This window comes from Lutra lutra, chromosome 8, assembly GCF_902655055.1.
Source record: "Lutra lutra chromosome 8, mLutLut1.2, whole genome shotgun sequence".
Taxonomy (NCBI): Eukaryota; Metazoa; Chordata; class Mammalia; order Carnivora; family Mustelidae; genus Lutra; species Lutra lutra.
This window is the reverse complement of record NC_062285.1, coordinates 135,924,234-135,943,156: the sequence shown is the minus strand read 5'-3', so window position 1 is coordinate 135,943,156 and position 18,923 is coordinate 135,924,234. Positions and strand designations below refer to the sequence as shown.

Here is an 18,923-nt window from a genome sequence, read left to right as displayed (position 1 = left end):
AGCTCTGGGAAAAGACCACGGTGCCCGACCTGGGTCTGTGTCCCTCACCGGCCTCACCGGCAGTTGCTCCTCCCTCGCCCAAAGCTGACCAGAGCCTTGATGTCCCGACCTTTGCCTCTGCCTTCCTCAGGAAGAAGTGCTTATGGGGAACACCCCAGTGGGGTGCCCTGGGGCAGGGGTGAGGTGCTCACTTCCTCCTGCTATTAGCTGGAAAGTCCTGGTGACTCTGTTTGTCCAGGAGACTGCTCGTCATTGTCAGCACCAGCACAGAGGGCTGTCCCCTCACTGGCCCCGAGAGGGTGACTCCGGGCCTGGGCCCTGGTCACTCAGTGGGCTGATGGGCTGATGACTCTTGTCCCAACTGCCCGTACCTTCACAAGAAACACAGGAGGCAGGACACAAATCACCATGTGAGAACAGAGCACAGAATGAGATCCAGTCTGTGACCTGCCCCCGGCCTCAATGGGTAGGAGAGCAGGCTCCCTCCCGGGGACTGCGAGCTCGGAGAGCCTGGACTGGGGGTTCAGTCCGAGCTGTGCTTTCTGTTATTGTAAATAGGAAGGAAATGGCCAGAGAAGGCAGCAGAGGACCAGAGGACCAGACAGAGAGACAGATGGACAGAGACACCCAGACAGAGAGGGAGGAGTGAGCATAAGAGAGCCCGAGGGACAAGGGAAGGAAGAGACTGAAACAGAGCCCCTGGGGGGACCTCCCTCCGGCACCGGACTCCTGCTGCCGCATCCTCCAGGGGTTACATCTTGGCCGAAGAAAACGAGACCCCAGAAGCCGCCAGCTGGCCCCCTGCCCTGCCACTCACAGCAGGAGCTGGCTTGGGTCCCCCGGCAGCTGCGCAGGGGGAACGGAGACCTGATCACTTGGGAAGAGGGCACAGCCCGGCGGGCACCGCACCCACCTCAGGATGGCTGCGTGAGCACAACAGGTGTGGAGGGAGGCGTCTCAGCCCAGGAGCTCAGAGCATAAAGAACCACTTCTCTATTCTCCCAGAATCAATGCAGTCACTCCTGGGGCTGTTCCCACCACCCAGGGTTTGCCTTGGGCGGATCATTGGCCCCTTGAGCCTGTGGAACTCCATGGCTCAATCCTTCTAGACTGCTGGTTCTTGGCCAGGAGGATGCTCCCTTCCGGGTCAGACCACAACCCAGTCCCCACCCACGTGGAGCTCAGGGCTCGTCTGCTGGAGGGGCTGGGTGTGCCTCACCCTTCCCATCTGTCTTCCTCCCTCCCTCCCCTCCCCTCCCTCCTCCTCCTCTCCGCTATGGGCTTTTGGAAATAAAAGCCAGGAGGTGTCGAGCACCATCAGGGAAAGCCACACACAGCTCCTGAGGCACAAGAGTGTCAAAAACACAGGGAGGGGAATGGAAAGGGGAGGCGGCCAAAAATCCCATCCATGAGCTCCCCACGAGCTTGCCTAGTACTTGCCCACCATCACATCCAAAGGAGGGGCTGCACGGGCTCGAAGATGGTGCAGCAGCTGCGGAAAGAGCAGGGCAGCTCCTCCAGGGACTGGACGGGGACTGGACAGGGACTGACCGTGTGGCACAGCGATCCAACTCACGGCCGTGCACACAAAACCCTGCCCACGGGGACTCAAGCCCACATCTGCACACCGTGAGCGTGACAGCCTGACTCCTCGCAGCCGAAGGCGGAAACTCCCCAGGTGTTTCCCTCAACAAAGAACCAGAACCTGGCCCGGCCGCGGGCCAGTGATCATGCAGCCGAAAGACGGAAGGAAACCGACACGTGGTCCGCGGTCTGACGCGCGTGAACCTTGAGGACCTGATGCTCAGTGAAGTAAGCCAGTGGCAAAAGGACGAACCCCAGGTGATTTCACTTCCAGGAGTCAAGGTCAAGGAGACAGAAAGCGGGATGGGGCGGGGGAGGGGACGGGGAGTTGCTGGGAGAAATGAACAATTTTGGAGATGGATGCTGGTGCCCGTTGCACAGGGGTGTGAGCACGAATGCCTCTTGAGTGTAAACTCAAAAATGGTTACGATGGTAAGTTTGAGGTGTATTTTACCCCAATACAAAAATATACGGGGCTCATTCAAAAACACAGTGATTTGCTGAGGGAGAGTCAGCAGAGCGTGGGGACAGCCTGGAGGGGCAGGATGTTTCCCGCCGTGGCAAAGGTGGGGCTTGCAGGCTGAGGACCACAGAGCCCGGTGAAGGAGGCAGAAGTCAGGGGGACGGAGAGGAAGCCGCGCTGATAGTTGGGGGCACGAGGAGGCCCAAAGCATCCATGAGGGAGCCTCACCTGGGTCGGGCAGGCAGGGACAGGGTCAGAGAGCGTTTCCAGGCACAGAGTCAAAGGGGACCTAGGGTCAAAACTGGCAGGGAGACCATGAGCAGCCTTCCAGGGCAATGAGGGCAGACGTGTGGGTGGGGTGCAGCCCACCTCTACCACCCGCAGCCCTGGCAGGTCCCTTCCACTCTCGGATGGGCTTGCCAGATTCAGCCAACAAAAATTCAAATTTCAGATAAACAACAAATCACTTTTTGGTGTCCATGTGTCTCCAGTATTGCACACTTCCACTAAAAAATTATTTGCCGTTTAAAATTTAACTGTGAAGGGGCACCTGGGTGGCTCAGTGGGTTAATCCTCTGCCTTTGGCTCAGGTCATGGTCTCAGGGTCCTGGGTTCGAGCCCCGAATCGGGCTCTCTGCTCAGCAGGGAGACTGCTTTCTCCTCTCTCTATGCCTGCTTCTCTGCCTACTTGTGATCTCTGTCTGTCAAATAAATAAATAAAAATCTTTTTAAAAATGATAAAATAAAATTTAACTGTGAAATTCAAATTTAACCATGAGTCCTACGTTATCTGTCCTTCCTACTGTCTGAAGGCTCACTGACGCCTCTGCACGGCTGTGTCCCTCTCCTCCTTCAGGCCTTGGCTCACAGGACTCTTTCCTGGGGAGCTATCCCTGACCTCCCGGGTGGAAGGACCCTCCCCCTCCCCCAGTCCCTCCCAGGCTGCGGAATTGCTCATGTGTCTGTTCACTCTTTATTAAACGTCCCCCCGTGCTGAGATGCCGGCTCATGGGGGCCGGGACCTGTCACTACATCCCAGCACCTGACACAGGCCTCCCACGTAGCCTTGCACCTACATGCTCAACCAATGCTTTCTGCAGGACGGAAGGGATGTCTCCCGGAGGGGCAGTCGAGGAGGGGAAGCGGAGGATGTGGGGAACCTGCGGGCCCTGTGGCTTTGCCGTGTCTGCCCACCCTGCCGCCTCTGGTTGGCGGCTTGTCCACCGTCCTCTGGGCCTTGGGCTGCCTCTGTCCAGGAAACAGCCTTGTTGGCTGCGCCCTTCCCCACAGGACCAGCCTCCCATCCACGCAGTCCCAAGGCAGCCGCGTTCCCATGGCAACAGCAATCTGAGGTCACAGCGCAGGCAACCAGAGGAGGCCTCCCTCCTGGAAGGCCACCACCGAGTCAGAATCTGATTCTCATTACAGCCATAATAGTGGCTTTGCATAATGGTACATGCATTACTGCCTAACGTGCCGGTGCGTATTTGATTAAAATTCATGAATTCAGGTCAAAGGAAAAAGTGCTGATGGCTGAAGTTTGTCCTTCCCTTCCAGAGTACTCGGGTCGTTGTTTTTTTAAGTCGTTCTCTCTCCTTGGCAGCAAACTTGCTTTTAATCCCATTATTAACGGGTAAGGGAGAGGAAAGCAAAGCAGCGCTCTCCCCCCCGGGGGCCCGAGAGGGGACGATCACCCCTGCACTGCCTCCCCGTGTGACCCAGAGCACACCATTCTGTCTCTCCGCACCTCAGCTGCCTCAGGTAGAGAAATGAGGGACGGGTTTAGTTGGTTTTCAAAGTCTCTTCTGCTCCCAAAACACAAGCACGCAGCTGACATTTGCTGAGGCTCGGCCTGGCACCAAGCTCTGGGCTGGGAGGAGGGGCTGTGGGCGCTGTCGGGAGGCTGGGACTCAGTCAGGAAGCAGAGAAAGCCATGGAGCAGCAGGGGAGGCTTCCTGGAAGAAGTGACATTTGAGATGAGGTCTGAAGGGATATTAAGAGTTACTGGGGTGCCTGGGTGGCTCAGTGGGTTAAAGCCTCTGCCTTCGGCTCAGGTCATGATCCCAGGGTCCTGGGATTGAGCCCCGCATCGGGCTCTCTGCTCAGCAGGGAGCCTGCTTCCTCCTCTCTCTCTGCCTGCCTCTCTGCCTGCTTGTGATCTCTGTCAAATAAATAAACAAAATTAAAAAAAAAAAAAAAAAAGAGCCAGGGGCAGGGGAGAAAGGGAACAGGAGAGGATAGCGGGTGGTCCTGGTCCTACAGAACCCTGGGTACAAGCTCAGGTGTTCAGGGCCATGGCAGTGTTTAGGCAGAGCTGGGAGAGAGAGAGTAAACGGGTGCTCACTCAGCCAAGGGGCGACCACCACAAGGCCTGTGGCCCCCAACACTAGTCCCACCAGCAGCGGGGCCCGAGCCCCCTGAGTGTGGCCCATGTGGACAGAACCAAAGGCAGGGCCACGCCGGAATCTCCTCTGTGGCCCCAGCCCACAGCTGGCTCAGGATCTGTGAGCTGCCGTTAGTCACTTTGTCGTCCTCACAGGGATTGGTGGACGGGACAAAGCCAGAGCGTGCCTGAGGCCTCTGGTCCATCAGCTGAGCGGGGCCCCACACACCTGCCTCTCCTGACCCAGACCTGGGCCCTCCCCGTGGCTCGTAGCTGGGCTCGGTGACAGGCAGAAAGAGAGGCGTGGGCTGGGGGTAGAGCTGCAGGCTGGGCGGCACACAGGGGACCCTCAGAGGGAGGCAAGGGCCTGGGGAAGGGCAGCCGAGGACAGGCCTGGCTGTCAGCCAGCGTTTGGGATACGTGGAGTCTGAGGCACCAGGTGGGGGAGGCCAGCAGCTCTGTCTCAAAGGTTTGGGAGAGGAGGGGCTGGAGCCAGGGGGCTCCCTAGGAGCCAGGGCTCCACAGGGACCTCTAGGCCCGAGATCGCCAGCTGGGCAGCGAAACCAGGCCTCACAGCTGAGGATTGAAGTTCAGGGTGGGCCGCTGGCTGCCCCAGGCCTCGTGGTTCAGACAGGCCTGGGCCACACTCAGACTCGGGCCCTGGCCTGCTCTGTAGAGGGCCTGCCCTGCCCAGCTTCCTCCTGGGAAAATGGGGGTACGGTCCCTGTCTGGGTGAGGGCAGGCAGTCCAGCAGCTCTGGCCAGGCCTGCTGTCGCAGACCCAGGCATCCCAACAGGCGAGGGGCCCACACTCAGGAGCCCCCACTCTGCCCTCCCTCCTGGCATCCTGCGGCTTTCTCTCCAGGGAGGCAGATGCCCCCTTATCCTGGTAGAAAGGCCTCTACGGCCTCCCCCGAGACACCCGGGGCAGGAAAGCCCAAGGCTCTGAGCAGGCTGGCAGTCACCTTGAGCGGAGCATCCGGGTCCCTCTGGAACCTGGATGGTGATTTCTCTATTAGCTCCGAGAGCAGCAGCGGCCACCAGAAAGGGATCACGAGGCAAAAACAGGGAGCACAGGGGCGAGAGGACAAAGGGTAGCCTTAGCTCACCCCATTCTCCAGAGTGGGCGGGGCCCCAGAGATGGAGGTGCGGCACTGGAGGTCATACCCCATCCCAAGGTCCCTGTGTCCCTGCCCAGCCATGCCACCAAGGAGAGAAAGGACACATAAGGGGGAAAGGGGGACAAGAGGCCCAGACAAGGTGGTGGGGATGGGCAGGCCCTCTGGCCACCAGCTCAGATGCTCTACTCTCACAGCCCTTTGATGCCCACTCTCTGGACCTCTCTGGGCCTCTGGCCTCACCTAGGAGGGCAGCAATGACAACAGCCCTTTCCAGGGACAAAACCCCAGCCCCCGTGTATTCTCTCCTCCCAGCAAGTGCACGGCAACCTTCCTCGGGCACTTTGTCCCTTTCCTGCTCTTAGGCAGGAGTGTCACCCCCATCCCTGGATCCCAGTGCTCAGGCCTGGCCAATCAGAGCGTGGCAACTCCGTGGCACATACCCAAGCCAACCGATGAGAGTCCATGGACTTGGCTGGACGGTCAGGGAGGGAAGCTTTCATCCATCGGGGGATGGGTAGACAGGCCCTAAGCCTGGGTTGCCGGTGACCACTAGAAGAGGAGGGCAGTAAATGTAGAGGGAAGCAGATCCAAGAGGCGAAGAGAGACTGTGTCCTAGTAACATAGTTGGAGCGCTTGATCCGACTATACCTGAAGCCAACACCATCTCTCAAACCACTAAGTTGTTTTCTTCTTTTTTTTGTTCTTTCTTCTTTCTTTTCCTTCTCTCACTCTCTCTGGCTTTTTTCTTTTATTGTTAAGCTCATTCAAGTTGGGCTTTTGTCTTTTGCAGCCAAGGGAATCCTAATAATACCTAGAATATGAATTTCATTAACAGTGCCAAGAGTGAGTCAACTATGAATTACTCCTGTGTGACCCTCCCACACAAGCCCGGCATCGTAGCCACAGGACCAGAGCGTGAGAGCTAGGCTCCACCTCCTCCCCAGCCCAGCAGACCCCAGCCGGGAGAGGACCCTCCCATGGGGTAGTTTTCTAGGTCCTAGACACCCTAAGCCTGGCAGCTGGAGCCTGATGGAGAACCTCTCACCACCCCACCCCGGGAAACCCCCAGCTCAGCACCCACCCCACGAAAGAAAGAATAGCACAGGCACACGGAAAGTTTCTGAAATAGGCTTCTGGGTTTTTATTCAAAACAACATGGTGGCAGCTGCCACTTGGTTTCTCTACGCCTGGGCCATCTGGGCCAGCAGGGACCAGCGCCGTCAGCAACTAGGAGGGAAGTTCATTCACACCGTAGAAACTGTACAGCCACTCGGAGTGTGATAGTCACGGTGGCGGGCCCGGGCTGAGGGCTTCCTGGAGGTGGCAGCTTCTGCCTCCTCCCCAGGCCCTAGCCAAGCCAGGCTCCACCAGGAACACTGATTATTGCACAAAGACAAAAAGAGTACGTGTATCTGGGCTAAAGAGTGGCTTCTAAGACCCCAAGCCCTTACACAACGCAGCAAAGAGGGCCGGAGATGGCCCTAGAAAACAGAAGGCTCTGAGGGAAGGATCTGGGGGGAAGACAGGCCAGTGGGCTGGTACTGTGCACGCTTCATCCTTTGGGGAGCTACCAGGGGCAAAGAAGGTTGGGCAGGGGACAGGAAGAGCATTTGGCCAGGGTGGGCCACGGCCCCATCGGGTCTCGGGTCCATCTGGGCAGATGCCTGCCAGCCACCACTCAGCACAGCCCTGCAAGCCTATGGCTTGGGGTGTCCGACACCAAGTTCCCCTCTCTCCCTGGGGCCAGATCTGTGGGATTTAGGGTACATTTGTGCTTTTGTGATGAACAGGTCACAGGGTCAGGAGGGCAGAGGGGCCATTCAGCCAACCCCCATTCATTCTGGCTTGTCCTAGCCAGCCGATCACGGCTTCCCGGATCCCCTAACTCCTGTAGCTCCCAGAAACAAAGCCCAGTGCCTGGGAACAGTACCTGGAGCCCCCCACCCACCCTGGGGAATAAGCCCCTTCTCCCACGACCACAGCCCCTCCCACCCCAGAGCAAGCTTCTCTCTACCTTCAGCCGATCCCACTTCTAGACTCGCCCCGCTCTGTCCGGCCCGGCTTCACTAGGGCCAGTCCCTTTGCCTAGACCATTCTCCCCATGTGTCTGCTCATTCTGGGACCATAAGGCTGAGGGTAAAAGGATGGCTTCATGTCGCACACACCAGGGCATGTTCCCTGCCCAGGCACCCATCACCTGGTGACGCCGGGAACGTCACTTCCTTGGACTGTGCCTAGCCACAGCCATGCACACTGCTAGGGGCTGCCGCGCAGATTAAAAAAGACGACACCCAGGCCCGGAAAATGGACGCTGTTGAGAGACCAAACCCTTGAACCCCAATCGATCCTCTACTCAGACTTTCTAGGTCCCATGTCCCTCTTCTGGTTCCAGCACACACGTCCCTCTGGGAACGTGCTGACTTGCACACCTAATGTGCGTGTGCCCCCCCCACTCCAGCCACGATAGCTCGGGCCCAGTGCCAGGCTGGGAGGGAGGGTGAGGCCAATCTACTCGGGGCCTCTTCTTCCCTGGAGAAGCTCCCCCCGTCCCAAAACAGCAGGGCAAGGGACGCAGCACAAGGCTCGCAGGAGCAGGGAGCTTGGGACTTGGGCCCAGCCTCCCCCAACCCCAATGAGGAGCTGCCAGGAGCCGAAGAGGACAGGACCCCAGGTCCAGCTGCTCCCTGAGAGGGAGGGCTCAGACAGTCCTCCCGCTGGAGGCTGCCATCCTGGGAGGGGGCTCAGCGTTCGGGCATCTCCTCGCTGTCCATACAGCGGTCCACCATCCACACTTCCAGGGGAGGAGAGCCAAACTCCAGAAGCTGAAGGGCTGACGCAGTTCTGACCTCCACGCTGGCCCAACCCCACAGGGCCAGCGGAGACCCACATGCAGGTTTTGCCTTCTGAACCCACTCCTTCTGACCACGGGGCACACTTTTTCATACCCCACACACCCAGGTGCTGGCCCCCTACAGAACTCCAGGGCACTGAGGTATCCCCAGCTGGCCACTTCAACTTCTCCAGGCCTTAGTTTCCTCATGCGGGAAGTGGGCCTACCTACCTTTCCCCACTCCCCACACCAGCTCTGAAGGGCTCTGCAGACCACAAAGGCTGAGTCACTCGCTGCCTCATGCCCAGGCCCCAAGCACCCAGAAGGTCCCCAGAGCCCATGCAAGCTGTCAGTCCCTCAGTACCACTCACCAGCCCGGCCTGAAGGCAAGTTTCTTTAAGGTCAGGGTTTGGGAATGAGGACAAGGGCCCCTCCGCAGGGCCCCGCTGAAGCCATCTGAGGGGAACTCACCAAGGCAAAGGACCCGGGTTATTGCTCGAAGTGTAGCATTTCCTGAACTGGCAGCCTTTCCCACCCCAGGACCCCGTGGGTGTGCAGACCAATGGCCTCTACCTTTACCTTCCCAACCGGCTTCTTTAAAGTGACCTTAAACCCACTCACTTCTGAAGACTTCCCCTTGACCTAAGCAATATCTGTGAAATCATGGGTTCTGTGTACGGTTTATTTCTTAATAAATACTGAAATAAATGCATAACTATTCAACGAAAAAAATACCCATCTGTGAACCCATTTGGGAAGCACAGCTAGAGTAAAACCTGATCTGCAGCCTGGGAAAGTGGTGGGGGGGAGGAGAGCGAGGCTGGTCCCAGGACTAGACAGGTGTCCCCATCTGGGCTTAGAATCCTGTTGAATCTGCTTTCCCCTGAACTCCACTGGAGGGGAGCAGACCTGCCCAGGGGCCCAGGGGAGCATGACCTCCCGGAATGACCATGGCTCAGTGCCCACCTGGCGGATAGATAAAAGGTGGCATGTAATGGCCACCACTGACTGCATTAATCCAGGGCGCCTGCGGTGGAGCCTAGCCTGCACAGACCAGGCTGGTACCCTTGACTTCTAAGCTTCTGCACGCCCCCGCTCAATACCCTTTACCCTCCCTCTCTTCTGCTGCCTCCATGCCTGCCCTTGGCCTCCCTGGGGGGCAAAGCCATGGCAGACCCCCCCCCCACCCCTGGAAGTGCCCTACCCACTGGCTGAAGACCCTGCCCAGCCCTGGAGCTACCCTCCACCCCCCACCCCTGCCCTAAGAAAGTACGACTATTCACCCCTGGTTTTCCTAAAGAAAGACATCTAACTGGTTGACTAAGAGTGTGCTCTGGGGCATCTACAAAAGACTGTTCACGACAACTAGACAGTCAGGAACAAGACAGACACCCCAATACGTGGGGGGAGGATCTTAGCGGCGTTTCTTCTTTAAAGGAAAAAAAAACCGCACCCTGAATTTCACCTCTTCTTCTGAGCCTGTCTCCCCGGCCACGGTAACTTCAGAGGCCTGAGAGCTTCTCCCAAGCTACTCCCAGCCCCGGGCTGGGGGACATACCAAAGAGCTCGGCTGCTGACGCCCCAGCTGGACCATCCGCCCTGGGGTAGGTCTGGCCTGGGTCCAAAGCATCCGGCAAAAGCCCTATATCTGGGCACCAGCCCGCAATCCCCCCACCTCCAACTGTAGCACTTTCTGGAAATCATAAGCTCTCAGTAAAAAAAATAAATATATGTCTGTCTCTCTCTATATATATGCATATATATATGTATATGTATATGCACGGGAAGGACCACGGCTGGGGTCCACGGCCGGGGTCCACGGCCACGGCCACGGCTGGGCCTCGGTGAACCCAGACCCTGCTCAAGCCCACCCTCTCGGCGGCCCGGCGCTGGCTGGCTGGCCCCTGCGCGACGCCCAGGTTGTGGCCAAAGTATTGCTGCCTGCCCCCTGGCTCCTGAGGTAAAAGACGGTGGGACGGGGCGTCCGGCTGGGCCCCTGCGGCCCTCATCTCTTCCGCTTGCTGGCCGCGTCGGCCGGCTGCAGCTCCGCCGGGCCTGGCTGCGGCTCCGGGGGCGCCGAGGGGGCCCCGCCCGCGTCCTTGCTGCGGTCCGCCGCCCAGGAGGGGCTCCGGGCCAGGCCACGGGGCCGGGCGGGGTTGCGCGGGCGGCCGGGGCCGGGGCCGGCGGCCAGGCTGCTGGTGCTGCTGAACCTTCGGGCCGGCGGGAGCCCCGGCGGCGGCGGCGGCCCGAACAGCGACGTGAGCGACAGGCTGCTGAGCGTCTCCGAGTGCTCGCTGCCCGCGCCCCCGCCGCCCGCGCCGCCGCGGCCGCCCGCGCCCTCCTCGTCCGAGGGGTCCATGGAGTCGTGGTGGGTGCAGCCCGGGCTGGTGGAGCCGCCGCTGCTGTGGCTGCGCTGGTGCGCCCGCAGCCCGCGCAGGCTGAACAGGCCCCGGCCCCGCAGGCTGAGCCGGCGGCGGGCGGCGGGCGACAGGCCGGCTCGGGGGCCAGGGGCCGGGGGCCCCAGGGCGCGCCGGGGACTGTCGCTCAGGGTCAGGCTGTCCTCCAGCGTGGTCTGCAGGCTGCCCGAGCTGCTGCGGCTGGCCTCCAACGACGTGTCGCTCCCTGTGGCCTGGGGGGCGGTGGGGGGAGGGGTCGGCAAGAGGGGGCAGCTGAGGGACCGCAGCAGGTGTCCCCCATTCCGCCGCTGGGGCAGGCTGTCCCTCCCAGAGACACAGGCACAGCAGCCCCTCCGATCCCTCGGGAGCTCCCTTCAGAATGCACCCAGGACCCCACGGCCCTTCCACTACATCACCACCCATCCCAGCTTCTGGGTCGCCTTTGTCAGTGGTCACTGGAAGTGGCCTCCTGCTGCGATCCCTGCGCCCCTCCTCTTACTTAAACACACTCACATGGTGGCCTGAGAACCCCATTCCAGCCCTCTGGGACCTTTCTTCTCACCTTCCTCCCCTCGCTCTCCCCCTCTCCCCAGGACCCCTCAGCCCTGGCCCCAGGCTGCCTGGAAATCTCTTCCCCAGACATCCATGTACCTCACCCCTCACTGCCTTCCCAGCGCCTAGAACTGCCCCCCCACCCATAGTCCCTTCCTGGGGCAATGTTCTCCCGGCCAGGTATCACTCTCAAATAGATGATTTTCACGCACTTATACTTTGGCTTACCCTCTTCTCTCGCACCCCTGCAACACATACACTGAACAGTACAGCGTAAGCCATGGGGCAGGGATTTTGTATCTGTTGCCCCCGAGCCTCACACACAGCCAGGCACCTAGCTGGGACCAGCAGCTGCTCTGGTGGACCAGCTCTGCTTCCACCATATACATGGGAGCTGGGGCAGCTCCTGCTTCTCCGAGCTCTGGGGCTGCGGGCTCTGAGTAGCCTTTCTGCTCTGTGCTTCGTGCCCTCTGTATGCCCAGGAGGCAGCCCCAGCCAGTGCAGTACTGGTGGCTGTGTAGGCCAGACCTCCCTTCCCCCAGACCTGCCCCTCCTTCTCCACCTGGACATCAAGGCCCCACTCAGATGCCCCCCTCCCAAGCAGGAAAGCTCGTGGAGATAAGGAGGTGCCCATACCTGCCGGAGGAGGCTGCAGTTGACACTCGGCGACCGCAGGGATGCCCAGGAGCCCTGCAGGGCGATCTTGGGGAGGGTCCCAGTGCCAGGGCCCTTCTCCTGCCCTTTCTGGCTGGCAGACACAGCAGGGTGAAAGAACTCGGCGGGCATGGGCAGGAGAGGGCTGGAGGCATCCGGGGAGAAGGGCCTCGGGGGTGCAGCTGGGGAAGGAGGAGAGGGGGCTGGGGAGTGGGCTGGGGCTGGTGGGCCCCTGGAGGATGCCTTCTAGACCCACAGGCAGGAGGCTTCCTACCAAACAGGCTGTGGGACTGTGGGTAAATCTCTGAGAGTTGATGTCTCCGTTGCGAAAGCCAGAAAGAAATACTGAGCCAGCCGCTCTGATTCCTGGCCACTGGGCAAAGACAAGCTTTTGGAGCCAGTAGACCCAGGCTCAAGGACTCTTGAGCTCCTTCCTCTTCAAAAGAGGGATCCCAGGCTGGATAACTTGAATGTCTCCAGTGGGGGTGGGGGGGAGGTTCCTGTTCTGTGTCGTCTTATTGTTTAAGGACTATACAAATGAAGAGTTAACTAAAGGGGATAGGCTTTTACTCAATCAGAGTGGCTCTTGGGTCCTGCATCCTCACTCTGGTCCAGGAAGCCTGGGGTCTTGGCACCTCAGCCACCAAGGCCACTGGCTTTAAGGAGAGTCCTTAGAAAAGTCACTCTACTCCCAGCTCCTGAAAGGAGCTTGATGCCAGGCCTTCCAGAAAGCACCTGGGGTGGGCTCAGGGTCTGGAGAGGTCTCTTTGCTGCTGAGCTCATCTCCCTGCCCTCTTCCCCAGCTAGTGCTTGGAACCAGATTCCCATCACCCTCCAAGAGGACTTGAGGTGAAGGTGAGCCCAAGTGACGAACAAGGGAACTAGGTCCTCTGTCCTCCGCCCACAAGCCCAGCGCACAGACGCGGGATGCTGAGTGTGGGGCCGAAGGATAAATGTCCCAACATTTTACAATGGGCTTTCTGTTGTTCAAAATCACCTCATGTGAAGATGTGGATAAACACGTCTCAAATTCAGCTCTAGAAAAATATCACAATAATTTGGCAGCTTTCCTTCTGCCTAATGAGAACTCTATGTGACCCGTTTCCCTTTTCACCACAGCTTCTAGGAGCTCAGCATGAACCTCCCATTAGATCAGGTTGCCAGATAATTATTATCTCACCTCCCTGTATTATCTTGATCTTTTTATCATTGTTACATCAGACCAGAGAATCCCATCTTTTATTGTCTGTTAAGCATCTGGTTCTTTCTGGACTCAGTAGAATTGTCTGGGCAGAGACACTAAGAAAAGCATTTGGCCAGCCCCTCTGCAGCAGCTGCCAGAGATCGGGGCCGTGGGGAGCCGGTGAGGGCTCCCCCTCCTCACCTCGGCTGCTCTCCTGCTTCAGCCAGGACCGGACGGGATTGGATGGGACCGCCTCCCTCTCCCACAGGAAGTTATCTGGATCCGATGAGACAGCTGTGTTGGGCAAGGGGAAGAGGCATTCGCCCACCTCTCCTGCGTGCATGGGCTCAGGTGTGTCTGGCTCACCCTGCGGGAAAGGGAGGTGGGTTAGGGTGGTGAAAGGGGGACAGAGGAAGACCCTGCCCCAGCTGCCTTTATGCCCCTGCTCCACAGCCTTTGCTCGGGCCACTCTCATCGCCCGAGATGGCCTTCTCCTCGCCTCTTCCACCTGGCCAACAATGGTCATCTTCCAAAACCCGGGTGAAAGGGCCCCACTCCAGGAAGCCCTCTCTTGTGTCCCAGGCAGGTTGCCATTTCCTGCTCACTCCAGGCTTGGCCCTGAGATCCCAAGGGTCTTCCTTATCCCTGTAGCCAAGTGCCTGGTAAAGACCCAGGCCCAGTGCAAAAGTCAAGTTCAAGTTGGTGAAAGTATCAGAAGACAGGTGGAGCGACCCAGGGGCCTCCCTGTGAGCAGGGTGGTGGGCGGGTCCCTTCCGTTGGCCAAGCCCCGGCAGCCACATCCATAAATGAGAAAGAAAGCCCTCCTTCCTGGGTCTGGCCCCCACAAGCTGCCTGGCAGTCCTGGTGGCCCTCTCTGAGCCCAGGCTTCCCTCAGCCCTGCAGCCCAAGGTGACCCCTGCCCAGCAGCGACTCCAGAGCTGCCTCAGGGCACCCTTTCAAGGCAGATGGACCTCCATGACTTGCTCTTTAAGCCCAGAATAAACCCAACTATACATGCTGAGGCCCAGCCAGGCCCCAAAAGCGGAGCACGTCTGATATCCTGTGTGGGAGAGCAGTGCAGGGGTGCAGGGAGAGGCAGGAAGGGGCTGGGGGGCGGGGGTACAGGAGCTGCCAGCTATTAGGGAGGGGATACAGAGCGCGGTGAGGGGACTGATGGAGGATGGCCCCGAAGGACAGTGGCGCGAGGCCCAGGCTGCCCTGCCGTCTAGGGGAAAGAGGCTCTCACAGGCAGGGCCGCCGCATCCCTACCTCAGGCCAAGCAGTGCCCTCCCCTCGACAGCTCCTTTTAGCCCGGAGGTCCCAAGCCCAGCGGCGGACCTCTCCTGCCTAAGTCAGCCACAGGGACACAGTGGCATTCCTGTGTGAGGGGAGCAAGCCGCTTCGCTCCTCAGAGCCCGGGTTTACTCAAGGTGCTCAATGGGGCCGAGTCATCCCTACTACCCGGAGTGGAAGACGGGCAAACTGGAGCACAAGTGGCTGGCACACAGCAGGTGCGTGCATCTGGTGCCGCCGTCCTCCGTCCTCTTCAGCCTCGAGCCCCCTTCCCCACCCCCACCTGTGAGTTTGTCCTGCTTGGAACAACCCCCATTAAATGGATAAAAAATAACCAAAGAAACAAGGAGTGGCTGAGGCTACTGAATGCCATGCCTGGGGGCCCAGCTGGGCCTGTTGCTGTGTGACTTCAGGTCCATCACTGTACCTCTCTGAGCCCCACTGCCTTCATCCGACCAACAACAGAGGAGGGCCTGTCACACAGCAGATGCTGCTTCTATTTCAGTGCACGAGGAAGAAGCAGTGTCCTGGCTGGCCGGGTAGAGGCCAGCCTGCAGGGACAGCCCCACGAAGCCCACTGGGACCGCTCACCCTGCTGTCCTTGGGGCCGAGCGGGCATGCTGTGGGATCCTCGAGACTCAGGTCATCACCCAGCAGGATGGAGGAGGACTTGTCTGAGTTCAAGGAGAATGCCTCCGTCTCGGCCAGCTGCACCTGCAGGGAGAGGTGGCCGCCTCAGGTCACCCTGGGGGCTGGGAGGGGGCAGGCCTGGTCCTCCAGTAAGACACAAGCAGGTGGTTAGAGGGGCAGAGATTTGCTGAGCATGGAAGCTATGCCTCCACGCACTGGGGACCCAGTCTGAGCAGGGGGTGGGGGACACACGATGGTGTGACGGTCAGAACAGTGCTAGGCTGGGGCCGGGCCCTCGGGCAGCCTCATTGTCACAGACTGTGAACGCCAACGCTCGTCCACTTGCCCTCAGACTCAGCACCCCTGGAAGCTGAACAGCGCTCGTCAGGGGGGCCGAGGCTCTTCCCTTGGGCTGTCCTCCGCCAGACTTCATGTTGCCCCCACCACGAGGCACCAGCTCCCACTGAGGCCGCCATTACCTCTTGCTTGTCATGGTGACATTTCTCACAGCCGGCCGGCGAGGAGTAGTGGTGGAAGATGGAGCCGGACAGGTTGTCGATGATGGTCAGCTCCCCCTCCAAGGAGTCCTTGATGATTAAAGAGACGCTGTCCAGCCACAGGTTCTCCTAGGCGGACGGGGACGGGGTGGGGACAGGCGGGATTATCGGCCGGCTCCCGGGGGGGGGGGGGGGGGACTATGGGGCGGGCGGGACCCAACCCCCTCGTCACAGGGTCACCCCTTCAACGGAGCTGGGCAGGGCGGGGCTCAAAACGACCCAGGTCTCTGCCTGAGGCCTCGGACGCCCGACTGCCCCCTCCAGCCCCGCGGTGCCGCCCTCTGCACCCCTGCCCACCTGGGCCGGAGAGTAGCAGCGCCGGCACAGGCGGCCCTCGGCGTCGCTCCCGCCGCCCGTCCCGCCCAGGCTCCGGCCGGGGACCCCTGGGGAGCTGGTGGGCGGCCTCGGGCTGGGACCCAGGCCGTGGGCCATCTCGAGCTCCAGCTCGGCATCCATCTCGGCGTCCTCCTGGGCCTCCTTGTTGCTGTCGTCCAGGTGCTTCATGAGCACGGCCACCACCACGTTGATGAGCACGAACTGGGCCGTGAGCACGAAGCTGACGAAGTACAGCGGCGACACGAACTGCAGGCTGCTCAGGCAGCTGCGCTCGTCGTGGGTGCAGTCGCGCAGCGTGTCCTGCCCCGGGGGCGGCGAGGCTCTGTGAGGGCCCGGCGAGGGCCCCGGCGCCTCCGCTCTGCACTCCCTGAGCCCCGTCCCGCCCAGGCTGGGCTGTGGGCTGCAGCCAGGGAGCCTCCCCGGGGTGGACAGGCGAGGAGGACCGGTGCCTGCAGCCCCTGACCCTGGGCTGTGGGCCCCAAGTCCCCTCTGGCCCTGGGCGGAGCCCTGATCCCAGAGCAGCAGGCAGAGGTACCCAGAGAACTATTTCTGGGCTCATCTCCACCGCGCTGGGCTTCAGAGCCCCAAGCAGGTCCCTCTGCTCCCCGCCGCCCTGCTCTCCCCTTCCGTGTGCGGGGGAGCACTGGGTGGGAGCCCTAGCTGTCAGGACCCTTGCCCCCAGACCCCAACCCGCTGGCTCCCTCCCCAGCCCGCCCCCAGGTACCTTCATGATCCCATTCCAGTTGTCGCCGGTGGAGACCTGGAAGAGCGTGAGGAAGGCCATGCCGAAGTTCTCGAAGGTGGCATGCCGGCTCATGCCCTCACAGGGGTTCTCATCATTGCAGACTGAAAGGCGAAAAGAGGTCAGCCCTGTCCCACTGCAGAGTCCCCTGCCCGGCCCACCCTGCACCAGGGCCTCCCAGCCTCATCTCAGGGTCCCCAATCCTTAGAGGTGTGTGTGGACTGTGCTCAGCCCACAGATGGAGAAACTGAGTCTCAGGGAGGGGCACACCAGCTGGCACTCAGACTCTGGGAGCCTGGCTCCTCCCCTCACTGGTGTATCAGGTCCTGAGAGAAGGGAAGCAGGGGTGGGGGCCAGCCCCCGAGGGAGCCCCGCTTTCTGAAACCAACTCCATGCAGGGCTGGCTCGGCACAGGCTATGTTGCCCTCGGCCTGTGCCCCACTCGCTCTGCTCGCTGGGGCCGCGCTGGCTCAGGACGAGCACTGGCACACGAGGCCAGAAGGGTCATCCTTGGGAGCTCAGACAGCGGGGGGGCGGGGGGTGCTCCCAGTCAGGGCTCTGCTGCGCAGGCCTCACATATGCCACTGCATCCAGGCTGGCGTCTCTCAAAAGTACCACCTATCCCGGGGGCGGGCATCGACGGCTGAGGGTCACCCCTCTGTCCCCACGCGGGCCAGCTGTGGGGACATCCCCCACTACAAAGACCCTGAAGGGACACTTGGCCACGTCTGCGGCCTCCCCACCCTGCTAAAGCCCTCCTCTGGGCCTGTTCTGCCCCCTCACCAGCCTGGGCCTGCTTCAGGAGGCACTCACCCAGCTTCCCGAACAGCTCCACGCCCAGCGCGGCATAGATGAAGAAAAGCAGCATGAAGAGAAGGCCCAGGTTGCCCACCTGTCGGGGAGAGCAGGCAGGGTGGGGCCAGCCTGAGGGTCGGGCTCTGTGCCCTGGGCCTTCACCCCGCAGCGGCTCCCCCGGGGAGGAGGCCAGGTCCCACAAGGACAGAGAATAACAAAATGCGGGTAGAGCCCTTCCCCCGAGCTGCCGGTTTCAAACACCTCCAATTCGTAAGCTCGCTTACCCCGCATAGCCATCTACAAGCTACACGTTACCCCATCCTGGAGATGACAAAGACACGCACTGAGTGGGGAATCGTCTTGCCGAGGTCAAACAGCTAGTAAGCGGGAGGACTAGGATTCAAACCCGGCAGGCACAATCACTCCTCCACACACACGTGTGCTAGACCACATCCCGCGAATGAATGCAGAGAGCGAGGCGGGGGACGGGGGTCTCAGCAACAGCGCTGCTGCCCGTGTCCCCACCACCGGCCTCTGCAGGGCCGAGAAGTCCTTGAGAGCCGGGACGGGACTGGGTTAGGTTGGGTCTGCCTCCTCCAGCCCGCACAGGGTCTGGCCATGGAGGGAAGCGAACAGAGGAATCATGCAGGGTCGTGAGCCCCCCAGAAGCTTTCCACAAACCCAGCCACCCCGGTCCTACGGCTCCTGTGGGAAGAAAATGTCCCTGATTATAAAGCTATTTCAAATCCAGCCATACACGGGAGATGGCCTCTAACGCATGCTACGGATGAGATAAGCTTAGAGAACATTCCTGCCCTAGAAACGGACTGCCTCCCGGAACCCTCAGAAGTCCTGCATGCACAGAATCAGAAGAGGGTTTGCATTGATTGCTGAAAAGTAAACCATGTGAACCGCAGCCCCCTAATGTTTCTCTGCTCTGCAGGAGGATTTCCTTCCGAGCTGTCATACAACCACACCAGTAGCGTCTGACTCATTAGAAGACACTCTGCTCATTAACAGTGCAGGCACGTACTGCGCACCTCCGAAGCCAGGGAGTGAGTGTGGCCCTGGACCTCCGGTCAGCTTCCCGCCCTCTGCTAGCCCAGGTGAGCAGCGCTTCTTAACCAGGGTGGACCTCACCTTCCACCCATGGCATCTCCTAGAGACTGCACAGCCCAGCAGCCTCCTCATTGGCCTCCCTGCCTCCAGCCTCTCCTTTAACCCACTCCTTAAAGGCCGTCCTGCTTGAGGCCTCCCCTGTCCAGAACCTCTTATGATGCCCACTGCCCACAGGATAAAGCCCGAGTTTGCTGTCCTGGCATCGAAGCCCTTTGCAACCTAACCCCGTGGACTAGCCCCCACCCCGACCTGATCTTCCCACTGCAGACTCCAGCCGCACAGAAAC

General features: G+C 60.3%; 1 protein-coding gene across 2 annotated transcripts in view; it reads right to left on the bottom strand.

Annotated features, from left to right (window-relative positions):
• Positions 1-6,673: 6,673 nt before the first annotated feature.
• The window catches only part of CACNA1I (calcium voltage-gated channel subunit alpha1 I), a 116,796-nt gene continuing 104,546 nt past the window's right edge, over positions 6,674-18,923 (bottom strand). The window contains exons 30-37 of one of the 2 annotated variants that reach the window (XM_047742647.1): positions 17,537-17,615; positions 16,706-16,827; positions 15,943-16,281; positions 15,568-15,714; positions 15,050-15,172; positions 13,367-13,532; positions 11,965-12,164; positions 6,674-11,009 (exon numbers count right to left, since the gene is read on the bottom strand). In XM_047742647.1, coding sequence (XP_047598603.1) covers positions 10,386-11,009; positions 11,965-12,164; positions 13,367-13,532; positions 15,050-15,172; positions 15,568-15,714; positions 15,943-16,281; positions 16,706-16,827; positions 17,537-17,615 — 1,800 coding nt within the window. In that variant the 3' untranslated portion in view covers positions 6,674-10,385. The remainder of the gene's footprint in view (positions 11,010-11,964; positions 12,165-13,366; positions 13,533-15,049; positions 15,173-15,567; positions 15,715-15,942; positions 16,282-16,705; positions 16,828-17,536; positions 17,616-18,923) is intronic. The other variant, XM_047742648.1, reaches the window with a different exon arrangement.